The sequence below is a fragment of the Eschrichtius robustus genome, chromosome 2, assembly GCF_028021215.1.
Source record: "Eschrichtius robustus isolate mEscRob2 chromosome 2, mEscRob2.pri, whole genome shotgun sequence".
Taxonomy (NCBI): Eukaryota; Metazoa; Chordata; class Mammalia; order Artiodactyla; family Eschrichtiidae; genus Eschrichtius; species Eschrichtius robustus.
The window spans coordinates 117,814,377-117,826,902 of record NC_090825.1 but is presented as its reverse complement, the minus strand read 5'-3'; the positions used below and the strand labels follow the sequence as shown (position 1 = coordinate 117,826,902).

At 39.9% G+C, this 12,526-nt stretch overlaps 1 protein-coding gene across 1 annotated transcript in view; it reads right to left on the bottom strand.

The window, feature by feature from the left end:
• The window catches only part of LOC137759609 (protocadherin alpha-13), a 152,143-nt gene extending 143,148 nt beyond the window's left edge, over window positions 1-8,995 (bottom strand). Inside the window, exon 1 of the mRNA XM_068536035.1 lies at window positions 6,584-8,995. Coding sequence (XP_068392136.1) covers window positions 6,584-8,995 — 2,412 coding nt within the window. The remainder of the gene's footprint in view (window positions 1-6,583) is intronic.
• Window positions 8,996-12,526: the final 3,531 nt, after the last annotated feature.

Genomic DNA, 12,526 nt, shown 5'->3' with positions numbered 1-12,526 from the left:
GAAATTAGAACACTCCCTAACACCATACACAAAAATAAACTCAAAATGGATTAGAGACCTAAATGTAAGACCGGACACTATAAAACTCTTAGAGGAAAACATAGGAAGAACACTCTTTGACATAAATCACAGCAAGATCTTTTTTGATCTACCTCCTAGAGTAATGGAAATAAAACCAAAAATAAACAAATGGGACCTAATGAAACTTCAAAGCTTTTGCACAGCAAAGGAAACCATAAACAAGACAAAAAGACAACCCTCAGAATGGGAGAAAATATTCGCAAACGAATCAACGGACAAAGGATTAATCTCCAAAATATATAAACAGCTCATGCAGCTCAATATTAAAGAAACAAACAACCCAATCCAAAAATGGGCAGAAGACCTAAATAGACATTTCTCCCAAGAAGACATACAGATGGCCAAGAAGCACATGAAAAGCTGCTCAACATCACTAATTATTAGAGAAATGTGAATCAAAACTACAATGAGGTATCACCTCACACCAGTTAGAATGGGCATCATCAGAAAGTCTACAAACAACAAATGCTGGAGAGGGTGTGGAGAAAAGGGAACCCTCTTGCACTGTTGGTGGGAATGTAAATTGATACAGCCACTATGGAGAACAGTATGGAGGTTCCTTAAAAAATTAAAAATAGAATTACCATATGATCCAGCAATCCCACTACTGGGCATATACCCAGAGAAAACCATAATTCAAAAAGACGCATGCACCCCAATGTTCACTGCAGCACTATTTACAATAGCCAGGTCATGGAAGCAACCTAAATGCCCATCAACAGATGAATGGATAAAGAAGATGTGGTACATATATACAACGGAATATTACTCAGCCATAAAAAGGAACGAAATTGGGTCATTTGTTGAGACGTGGATGGATCTAGAGATTGTCATACAGAGTGAAGTAAGTCAGAAAGAGAAAAACAAATATCGTATATTAATGCATGTATGTGGAACCTAGAAAAATGGTACAGATGAACCAGTTTGCAGGGCAGAAGTTGAGACACAGGTGTAGAGAACAAACCTATGGACACCAGGGGGGGAAAACCACAGTGGGGTGGGGATGGTGGTGTGCTGAATTGGGCAATTGGGATTGACATGTATACACTGATGTGTATAAAATTGATGACTATAAGAACCTGCAGTACAAAAAAACAAACAAACAAGAAAAACAACTAATACTAAACTTTCTTTGGGTTATTTGTATGGAAGTATGTTAATATAAATGTTTCAGACATTACATGAAATTTCTAAAAATCTTCTATGTTCTGGTATAATGTTATAAGTCATAATTCTAGTTATTACTTTAAAATGTATATCTCAGAAATAACTAAATTTCCTTGTCAATTACATTATTATGAACTTTCATCAAATCTTTAACTGTGGTCATTTTTAAGTCTTTTGTCATTTACAGACAGTTCTGGGTGTACTCTGATGCTTTCGCAAAAATGTTCCTATAAAAGGGTTTCACCTTCAAGGAATTCATGGAAAAGACTCTGACAAGTACAGGTTTCTGGTAACTGACTGTACTGCTGAACTGAATGAATAAGCATTTTCAGAACTCTAATGGAAAACTGATGAATTCATAAAAGTGCTAACAAAAGATCAAGATGAAAAAAAAGTTAAGTACATAGGACTGAGTGAACTGATGAGGATGATTATAATTTTTGTGACTTTCTGTTTGAATAAAAAAAAATCCCCCCCACCAAAAAAAAAAAATCCTAGGTCAAGTGAGTGGAAACTTGGTGAGATGCAAGATTCTTATACCATTAGAAAGTATCCAGGGTAAGAAAGAAGAAGGGAGGGTAACCAAAGAGTAATAAATTCAATAAGCTTGGTTCTTATGTACCAAGGAAAGGGGAGTGGAGGAAGGAAAAAGAGTTTAAAACAAAGTACAGAGTCTTTATTCCACTAACTTTACTTTGTATGAGAGTACAAAATAGAAATTGAGTGTCAGTAGGAGAGAGAAAAATAAAATGTTCAGAAGATTTGTAATGACAGACATCATTGTAGTAGACAAAAAACAAAAAGTGATAAAATATTTATCTCAATTCAAACTTTTCCATAAATGTTCTAAACTCATATCTGTCAGATATTTATAAGTCTTTTATCCATTTCTAGAGGAATATAATTACATCTAGAACAACTACAGCTTCTTATGTACAATACCCAGAACTCAATACAAAATTATCAGGCTTACCAAGAAAGAGAATCATGAGAAAAAAATGAATAAAAAAAGACACACAGATGATCCAATTATTACAATGATATGACGGATCACAAATAAACTGTGATTGAGGTGTTGAAATAAATACATAATAAATAATTTCACCAGAAAATTGTAATCTATTTTTAAAGGGAAATTACAATCCTAAAGTTAAAAAAAGTCATAATTGAAGTTTAGATTCAATTGATGATTTAATAAGAAGAAGAGAATTTTGCTGAAGTATATGATTGGTCAGAATAAAATATACAGCATGTAATAGAGACCAAAAGTGATGTTTAAAAAATAGAGAGGGCATAGAAGATGTAAGAGATAGGGTGAAAAGATTTTTTTAACATCTTTATTGTGGTATAATTACTTCATGGTGAAAGGATTTAACACACATATTCCGTGAGTTACAGAAGAGAAAGAGAGAAAAGCATGAGGCAGAAGCAATATTCGAAGACAGATTGCTGGAATTTTCCTATACTGATGAAAGACATCAAGCCACATATTCAAGAAGCTTTAAAAACTGCAAACAAGATAAAACCAAAGAAAACTAAAATTGAGCATATAATAAAGCCATTGAAAATCAAAAACAAAGAAAAATTTTACAAAGCAGCTAGAGGGGAAAAAAAAGCTTACACTACCTGAACAATAAACTTGACAGCCATCTTCTCAAAATACTATGGACTGTCATCTGAAAGCACTGCAGGGAAAAATAACTTACAACCCATAACTTAATATTCAGCAAAACTATTCTTCAAAAGTGCTGGCAAAATAAGCATATTTCTCATATTCCATAGATTAAATATTTCTTTACCACCACTAAAAGAAATATTAAAGAATTTCTTCATAAGGAAAAAGATCCCAGAAAGAAACAAAAAAAAGTAACTGTAGGGACTTCCCTGGTGGCAGAGTGGTTAAGAATCCGCCTGCCAACACAGGGGACACAGGTTCAAGACCTGGTCCAGGAAGATCCCACATGATGCAGAACAACTAAGCCCACGTGCCACAACTACTGAAGCCTGCGCACCTAGAGCCTGTGCTCCGCAACAAGAGAAGCCACCACAATGAAAAGCCCACGCAACATAACGAAGTGTAGCCCCTGCTGGCCGCAACTGGAGAAAGCCTGCGTGCAGCAACAAAGACCCAACGCAGCCAAAAATTAGTTAATTAATTTTTTAAAAAAGTAACTGTATACAATAACAATAATAATGCAATCTGTTCCTAGAGTATATGTATAATTGAAAGGCATAACGCTAAAAGAAAAAGTGAAAGCAAGTAAATGGAGTTATTATTCAAGGTCCTAGCATTGTCTGTAAGTGGTAAAAGTATTAATTTAATCTATACTAAACAAGTCAATGATGCTTGTTATAGTATCCAGGAAATCAATAAAGAAATTAGTAAAAGAATGTGTAACTAAAAAGATAATTCAGGAGAAAATGAAATAATTATAATATACTAATCCAAATGAAGACAAAAAAGAAGGAAGACTAGAAGGGAATTTTTAATAATTTTTTTAAACCTACAGCAAACATAATTAATAATAAATTATTGAAACCTTTCATTTAGAGTTCATAAATAGACAAGAATGTCCACTATTGCCAGTTCGGTTTAACAGAGTACTAGTGGTCCTACCCAATGCCATAAAGCATACTAAAGATATAAAAGATATAAGGATTGGAAAGGAAAAAATACAACTCTCAATACTTTCTGATAGAATGATTGTCTATATCCAAAAATACAAAGCACCTATAGACAAATTATTAGAATTAATAAATTATTTTAGCAACTTAGCTGAATAACACGTCAATACAAAAACACAAAATATTTTCATATGTACCATTAGTAAACAGAAAAAAATTTTAGCTTAAAGCTGATATTTATAATGATCACAAATGACAATTATCTAAGAATAAATCTAATGAAAGGTGTATATATAGGACTTTCACACAGAAAACTATAAAATAAATATTAAGAACCATTACAGGTTATTTAGATAAATAGAGCATGCTCATGAACTGAATGACATTATTGTAAAGATGTCAACTAGTTTCACGTTTCTCAGTAGATATGATGCAATCCAAATCAAAACCTCACTGAGTTGTTTTTATGGAATTTATATACAAATTTAAGTGGAAATGAAAGAGGCAACATGACATTAATGAAAAAAAAGTCAAATAGATTACAACAACAACAAAAAGACCATGGTTATATAACAGAAAACTGTTTTATAAAACATGTGGAACTCATCTTTTTCAAGTGGTCTTGCTTCAGTTGAATATCCTTGGGGAAAATTAATCTTGACCCTTATGTCCCAAAAAAGACAAAAAATTCAAAATGGATTGTATATGTAATGTGACCAATTAAACAAAAGACACCACAAGAAATTATCTTCATGGAACAGAATCAAGAAGAAAAGAATGATAAATTGAACTTAACTAAAATAAAAAATTTCTATTCACCAAAGGACAAAAGAATGAAAAGGCAAGTCACAGTGTAGAAGAGAGCAAAATCAAGAAAGGGGTTATATCCAGAATATGAAAATTTTCAAAAAGCAGTAGAAGAATACAACAGAATAGGAAAAGTAGGTAGGAGACTTGAACAGCTACTGCACAAAATAGGATCTAAAAATGGCCAATAATAATAACACCAAAAGGTGTTCAAACTCAATTACAAATCAAGAAACATAAACAGGGCTTCCCTGGTGGCGCAGTGGTTGAGAGTCTGCCTGCCTATGCAGGGAACACGGGTTCAGGCCTTGGTCTGGGAAGATCCCACATGGCGCGGAGCAACTGGGCCCGTGAGCCACAATTACTGAGCCTGCGAGTCTGGAGCATGTGCTCCGCAACGAGAGAGGCCGCGATAGTGAGAGGCCCGCGCACCGCGATGAGGAGTGGCCCCCGCTTGCCGCAACTGGGGAGAGCCCTCGCACAGAAGCGAAGACCCAACACAGCCATAAATAAAATAAATAAATAAACAGAACCAAAAAACCTGTTTAAAAAAAAAAAGAAAAGAAACATAAACACAACCAGCAAAATGGCAACAATATAAATAAACTAACAATGCCAAGTTGTGGAGATGAAGAAGAATAGGAATTCATACAGTGCTAGCATGAGTGTGAACAGGTAAAAGCATTTGGTGAAACTGATTGACATTATCAATTAAAGAAGAAGATATGTACATAGTTTATGTTCCACTAATCTCGATCCTAGCTAAATAATAGACAAAAGTGTGTACACGGACATTGAAAATGTTACAAATATATTGATGGCAGAAATATGTGAAATAGACATAAAGAGAAATAATGTAAAATTCTCAAGAGTGGAACAAATAACTCACACCCTATTCATAAAACAAAGTACCAGAGAACTTAATAAATTAAATGAACTCCAAGTACATATGGCAATATGGATGATTCCATAGAATGGTGAATGATAAATACGAAGAACACACAAACACATGCACACACATAACACATTTTGTGCAATTCCATTTAGATAAAATTTAGGAAACAGGTCAAAATCATTTATAAAGTTAAAACTGTGACTACATTTGGGGGAGAAAGAGGGGAAAGATATTTGGGAGGTGCATTTGAGTGGCTTCTGGAGTGGAGGTAATAGAAGTTTTCACTTCCAAGTAGCTGATAGAGCTATAATATTCATTCTGTGCACTTTTCAGTGTATTATGAGCAAATAACAAGAAAATGCTCTCTAAAAGCAGATTACAACTGAAAACAAGTAGGTGAAGATAGTAACCACAAAATTTATAACACTAGTTATAATATGCATTGAATAATGAAGAATAAAAACAAAACAACATGTATTGCCTTAGTGTCCTGTAATTCTAAAAGATTTTAGTTTAAAAAGGTATGTAAGAAGTAAGCATTTAATTCAGAGAAATTTGGTTCTGAGAAGTTTTTTAATTAAGAAGAAATTGATAGAATTAAAGAATATGAGGGACTTCCCTGGTGGCACAGTGGTTAAGAATCCGCCTGCCAGTGAGGGGAACACGGGTTGGAGCCTTGGTCCGGAAAGATCCCACATGCCACGGAGCAGGTAAGCCCGGTCGCTACAACTACTGAGCCTGCGTTCTAGAGCCTGCGAGCCACAACTACTGAGCCTGTGTGCCACAACTACTGAAGCCCGCGTGCCTAGAGCCCGGGCTCCGCAACAAGAGAAGGCACCGCAATGAGAAGCTCGCGCACCACAACGAAGAGTAAACCCCGCTCGCCGCAACTAGAGAAAGCCCGCGTGCAGCAACGAAGACCAAATGCAGCCAAAAATAAATAAATAAATTTTAAAAAATTAAAGAATATGAGACTTCAGAGTAAATAAAGGGTATTTATAAACTAACCTTTGAAAGAGAATCCTCAGTTGCTGGCTGCTGATCCTCTCTGTCCCCAGAGTCGGGTACACTGGGGCTGAAGGCCATGAGATCTGCCTTGGGCGGCCCCTCCCCAGAGCACACCCTCTGCCGCCTCTGCTGCGAGTAAGACCAGCTCCCCACCGCGCTGGAGCACACCAGCGTGGCCTGCCCGGGCCCGCACGCGCCCTCGCTGGGCGGCGCCGAGCACCGCAGCGCCGCGTACAGCAGCAGCGTGAGCACCAACAGGCTGGACACCGCGCAGATGGCGATGATCAGGTACACGTTCACATCCACCAGAGCGGCCTCCGCGCCAGCGGCGCCCGTCGACGCCCGCGAAGAGGCCTTGGGCGCCTGGCCGCTGTCCTCCAGCGACAGCAGCACGGTGGCCGTGGCCGTCAGCGCCGGCTCGCCGTGGTCCTTCACCAGCACCAGCAGGCGCTGGCGCGGCGCGTCCGCCTCGTCCAGGGCGCGCGTCGTGCTAATTTCGCCCGTGTACAGCCCCACGCGGAACGGGCTGCGCGCGCCACCCGCCGCCGGCTGCAGCTCGTACGACAGCCACGCGTTGTAGCCCGAGTCCGCGTCCACCGCGCGCACTTTCGCCACCACGTGGCCCGCGCTCACCGACCGAGCCACCAGCTGGCTCAGTGCGCCCGCCCCGCCGCCCGGCCCGGGCAGCAGCAGCGCCGGCGCGTTGTCGTTCTCGTCCAGCACGAACACCTGCAGCGTCACGTTGCTGCCCAGAGGCGGCACGCCCGCGTCGCGCGCGCTCACCTGGAACTGCAGCAGCTCCAGCTCCTCGTGGTCCAGCGGCTGCAGCGCGTACACCTTGCCGCTCTCCGCGTGCACCGACACGTAGCTCGACAGCGCTCGCTCGCCCACCCGCCGCTCCACCAGCGAGTAGGACACCAGAGCGTTCTCCTGCGCGTCCGCGTCCCGCGCCGACACCGTGAAGATGTGGCAGCCGGGCGGGTTGTTCTCCTTCACGAACACCGTGTACTTGGGCTGCGCGAACGCGGGCGCGTTGTCGTTCACGTCGGACACCTCCACGGACACGCTGGCTGTGGCCGACAGGGAAGGCGAGCCCCCGTCCCTCGCGGTCACCCCCACCTCATAGTTCGCCACACTCTCGCGATCCAAGGCGCTGTCCAGAACCAATGAATAGTAATTCTTGAAGGTGGACACCAGCCTGAAGGGAACACTGGGCGACAGGGTGCAAGTCACCTGCCCATTGACACTGGAGTCGAGGTCGGACACACTTATCAAGGCGATGACGGTGCCCACTGGAGCGTCTTCCCTAACTGGGAGGGACAAGGACTTGAATTCCATTACTGGGACATTATCATTGGTGTCGCCAACTTCCACCATAACTGTACAATGGCCAGATAGTGGGGGCTGCCCCTTATCAATGCCCTCTACAAGAATTTCATAGGATTTGCTTTCTTCAAAATCGATATATCCCTTTACCATAATTTCTCCAGTAATTGGATCTATGTAGAACTTGGATTTCACATTTGGTAAAATATCAGTTGAGAATGAATATGTAATATTCCCATTCAAGCCTTCATCTAAATCTGAGGCGTTAAGTTTAATTACCAACGTTCCATTAGGAACATTTTCCTGTAATTTCACTTCATAGAGTGCTCTGTCGAAAACTGGGGCGTTGTCGTTGGCGTCCAGCACTTTGACGAGTAACTGAACGGTGCCAGTCAGCTCAGGTTTGCCGCCATCAGAGGCGGTAAGCACTAAAAAAATCTCCGGGGCTTCTTCTCTGTCTAAAGGTTTCCTTAATACTAACCCAAGACGTTTTACTCGCTCTTCATAGGATGGTTTTTCCAGCGAGAAATACTCACTGGGGCTCAGTGTGTAAGTCAGCAGAGCGTTGGCCCCAATGTCTGCATCGGAAGCGCCCTCTAGTGGAAACCGAGAGTCAAGCGGCCTGGATTCAGCCATGAACAGATTCTTTTGTGTTCCCGGGAACACAGGAGGATTGTCGTTAATGTCCTTTACTTCCACCTCCACATGGAACACCTGCAGCGGCCTGTCCACGATCACCTCCAGGTGGATGCTGCACTCCGCGCTCCGCCCGCACAGCTCCTCCCGGTCGATCCGAGAATTCACAAACAAAATGCCATTCTGCAGATTTACCTCCAGAAGGTCCCCGCGGCCTTTGGACGCCACCCGGAACAGACGCGGCACCAGCTCCGCCAGCTCCAGCCCCAGGTCCTGAGCGATGCGGCCCACGAAGGTGCCGTGTTTGGCCTCCTCCGGAACGGAGTAGCGGACCTGGCCGCTCTCGGCCTTCCAGGTTGAAAGGAACAGAAGTGAGAGCAGCAAACGCCGGTATTCCTGGCCGATTGCCCAGGAAAACTCCATCTCAAGCCCGCAGTGCTTTGTTCTCATGAAGCGGGTCTTGTTTCAAAATGAAGAGATATCTCCTGACCGTTCAGTCCAGTCCCACTGCATCCTCCATTTTTCAGCATCTGGATGGTGGATGCAGCTTCTTTACAATAAGAATAGGAGGGATTTTTTTTTCTTTCTTTCTCGCTCTATCGGATCAATTTTATGGTACAGAGCGACATCATGTGGCTCCAAACCGTAAGTAACAGATTCTGGAGATGCATACTCTTAAGTCTTAATTATTCTTTCATCCATTCTGCCTTTGGAGAATAGAATCTCATTTTGTACTACTGAGGTACACATTTTGCACCACTGAGATACACATTTTGCACCACTGATTGATTGTGATCCTTAGTTTCACCACAGGAGCAGCTTTCACTTCAGTGGAAATACTTTTTTCATAGACGTTTTAAGTATTTACAGAGACCCAACTGTAGTTAACATATCACTTTGCAAATATACAATTGGTAGAGTGTTGGTTAGGAAATTCACGACAGGTTTTGTGTGTGTGTGTGTTCCTAAGAGTGATGAAAGGTAGTTATTAATGATGACACACTCTTCATCATTGGATTCTACATTCCCGGTGTTGAAGATTTCAGAGAATTAAGCTCTAGGAAAACTCTGATCTCCAAAATAAGTCATTGAAAGGGAATTTCAAAAATGTTTGGAAAAGGAAGCAAAGACCATCAGCACTTAATTGAAGGTCTTCCTTGCTGTGGGCAAGGAAGCTTTAACAAGGAAGTAGGATGTTTCGGTATATAATTTGTGTTGGGAAGTATTCCAGATAATTTTATTCACTGGAACCTATTCACCTCCCATGAGCAAGATGGGTATTCTCATTTTGTCTCTTACAGTTTATAAACACTTGCTTGTTCTCCAGGATCTAATATGCCTCAACTTCTATTCTCTCCTACAGCACTCATATATTTCAGTCAAAGTGGACAATTTCCTGCTTCCAATAACATTTTTCATGACACAGATATACTCATTTCATTCCCTGCCTAAGTAATATCCATCATTTCCAAACTCTTCTCAAAGCAGTTTCCCCCATTATATAACAATTTAAAACTTCCTTGACCAACAAAGACTTTCATGATTAAACCAATTGAGCAGGCATCTTTATTTTCTTTTATACTGTAGCATCTAGATCAAATCACTTGGGACATTTATTACATTAATTTCTCTTTTTTACGTATTTGGGTATGTGTGTCTAATCCTCCATTTTTGAAATATATACTTTTAAAGAGAATATTTGTGTTATAATAGTTTAATAGCTCAGAATACTTACTGAGTATTTGCTGAACATTTACCCTATAGAATGGTTTGGTTTTCTTCAACTGCTTAATAAAATGCATTAAATTAAGGTGGTCATGTAGCTAGTTAAGAAATATGACGTCTCAGCAACCTCTATAATTTTCCAGAGATACAAAAATATTTTCCTTAGACATTGCTCTACTTAAGATATATTTCAATTTCCATATTGAAAACCTGGATTTTAGCTTAGTTTTCATTCCAGTTCTTGGCAATCATGATCTTTGAGACGTTAATAATTCTAATGGTCAATAAAGAATTCCCAAATAATAGAGCATAATATATTTTCCTGACACACAAAAAACAATATAGAAGGACATGATGGTAGCTATTTTAAAACTTTCTTTGACTTTTATGTTCATAAACCTCTTACTCCATAGTTGTCTAAGACAAAAAAAAAATCAATCTAGTGAAAATAGCTCTAAGCTCCCATTCTACGAAAAGCCACACTGCCCCCCCCATTTTTTCTGAATTAAAACATAAATCAAAGTAGTTTCACTGTTCCAGTACCCAAACTGCAGATTTGTGCAGAATGATTAGTATCAATCACACTGAAAGGAAGTGAAAAGGACTCCCTGTCCATTTACTTTATTTTGCAAGTAATTAAATGCATAGATGAGGAATGCAAAAGAATAGAAAGCATATTTATTTGGGAACTATTCACTATTTACCGGGTATAGAGACAACACATCTCTAAAGGGAAAAACTCAAAAGCCTTTAAAATGTCTTATTAGCTGAGAATCACATTAGTCAAGAAGTTGAAGAGGAGGACTTCCCTGGTGGCACAGTGGTTAAGAATCCACCTGCCAATGCAGGGACAAGGGTTCGGGCCCTGGTCCAGGGAGCAACTAAGCCTGTGCACCACAACTACTGAGCCTGCTCTCTAGAGCCTGTGAGCCACAGCTACTGAGCCAACGTGCCACAACTACTGAAGCCCGCACGTCTAGAGCACAGCGTGCTCTGCAACAAGAGAAGCCACCATAATGAGAAGCCCGCACACTGTAACGAAGAGTAGCCCCCACTCGCCGCAACTAGAGAAAGCCCGCGCACAGCAACGAAGACCCAACGCAGCCAAAAATAAATAAATAAATTTATTTTAAAAATAAAACTATATGCCCATTTGTACTCAAAAAAAAAATTGAAGAGGGGAGCTGGATTTGAAGACTGAAGTCCCACATCCTGGAAGACGAGAACTCTGGATGGCCCTATTATTCACAATAGGATGAAAATGATACCTAATAAAATAGTGAACTGAGGTTGGACATGCTGTGGCTCATACTTGATGGACAGGAGGCCACAAAGGACAGTGCCAGAAAGAGGAAAAAAGGAGGACTATCTATTTTATATGTTGGCCTATCCCACAATGTCACTGAGTATTAACCAGGTTTCACCAAGGAAACTTGAACAAGGAAGTAGGAAGTTGTAGTACATAACTTGTGTAGAAAAGTATTCCACACAATTAGAATGGAATACACTGGAGCAAAGTTGGTATCTTCATTTTTGTCTCTAATGGTTTAGAATACTTGCCCATTCTCCAGTCACTAACATACCTAAGCTTTGGTTTCCACTGGCAAAGAAACTTCAATGCGAGACGAACTATTTACTAGGGGAACTGACCAAATACCAAATAGGGAAATGAACGGAAAATAATTTCACTTCTAGTTATTTGGAACTTTGTACTTGCTACATGACACACATTAATAGGTTGGTATTCAGAGGAGGGTCACCAGTAATAACACTGACTTATTGAACTTTTTGGACATTAGCATCATTAATACTGCATGTAAAAGAGGTTAATAATAAATAAGTTTTGCTAACTGAATAGTTTTAAAATGAGATATACAGTATTTTTCTCTACACTGTTCAGATAGAAAATAATATTTCTTAACAAGATTAATAATATTCTTTTAAAAGCAATATTTTCTAAATAATGATATACTAAAGAGAGTATTAAAATTTCACTTCCTATTGATTTCTTAATGCTTACTAATAAAAAGTAGTGAGAAACAGAAGGTAGAAAATGATACAATTCTAAAAGCAATAAATTTATTATTCTAGTTTTTTTTTACCCAATTGGAAAACTAGCAACAATACACAGTATTGTCAAATGTGAGCACAAAAATTAAAACAATCATGTTCAAGTAGAAAGGAGGAACTGAGAATACAGATAAATGGATAAGTGAGTAAAAGAGGCTCTATAGGAGGCAACAGGCTTAATAAACT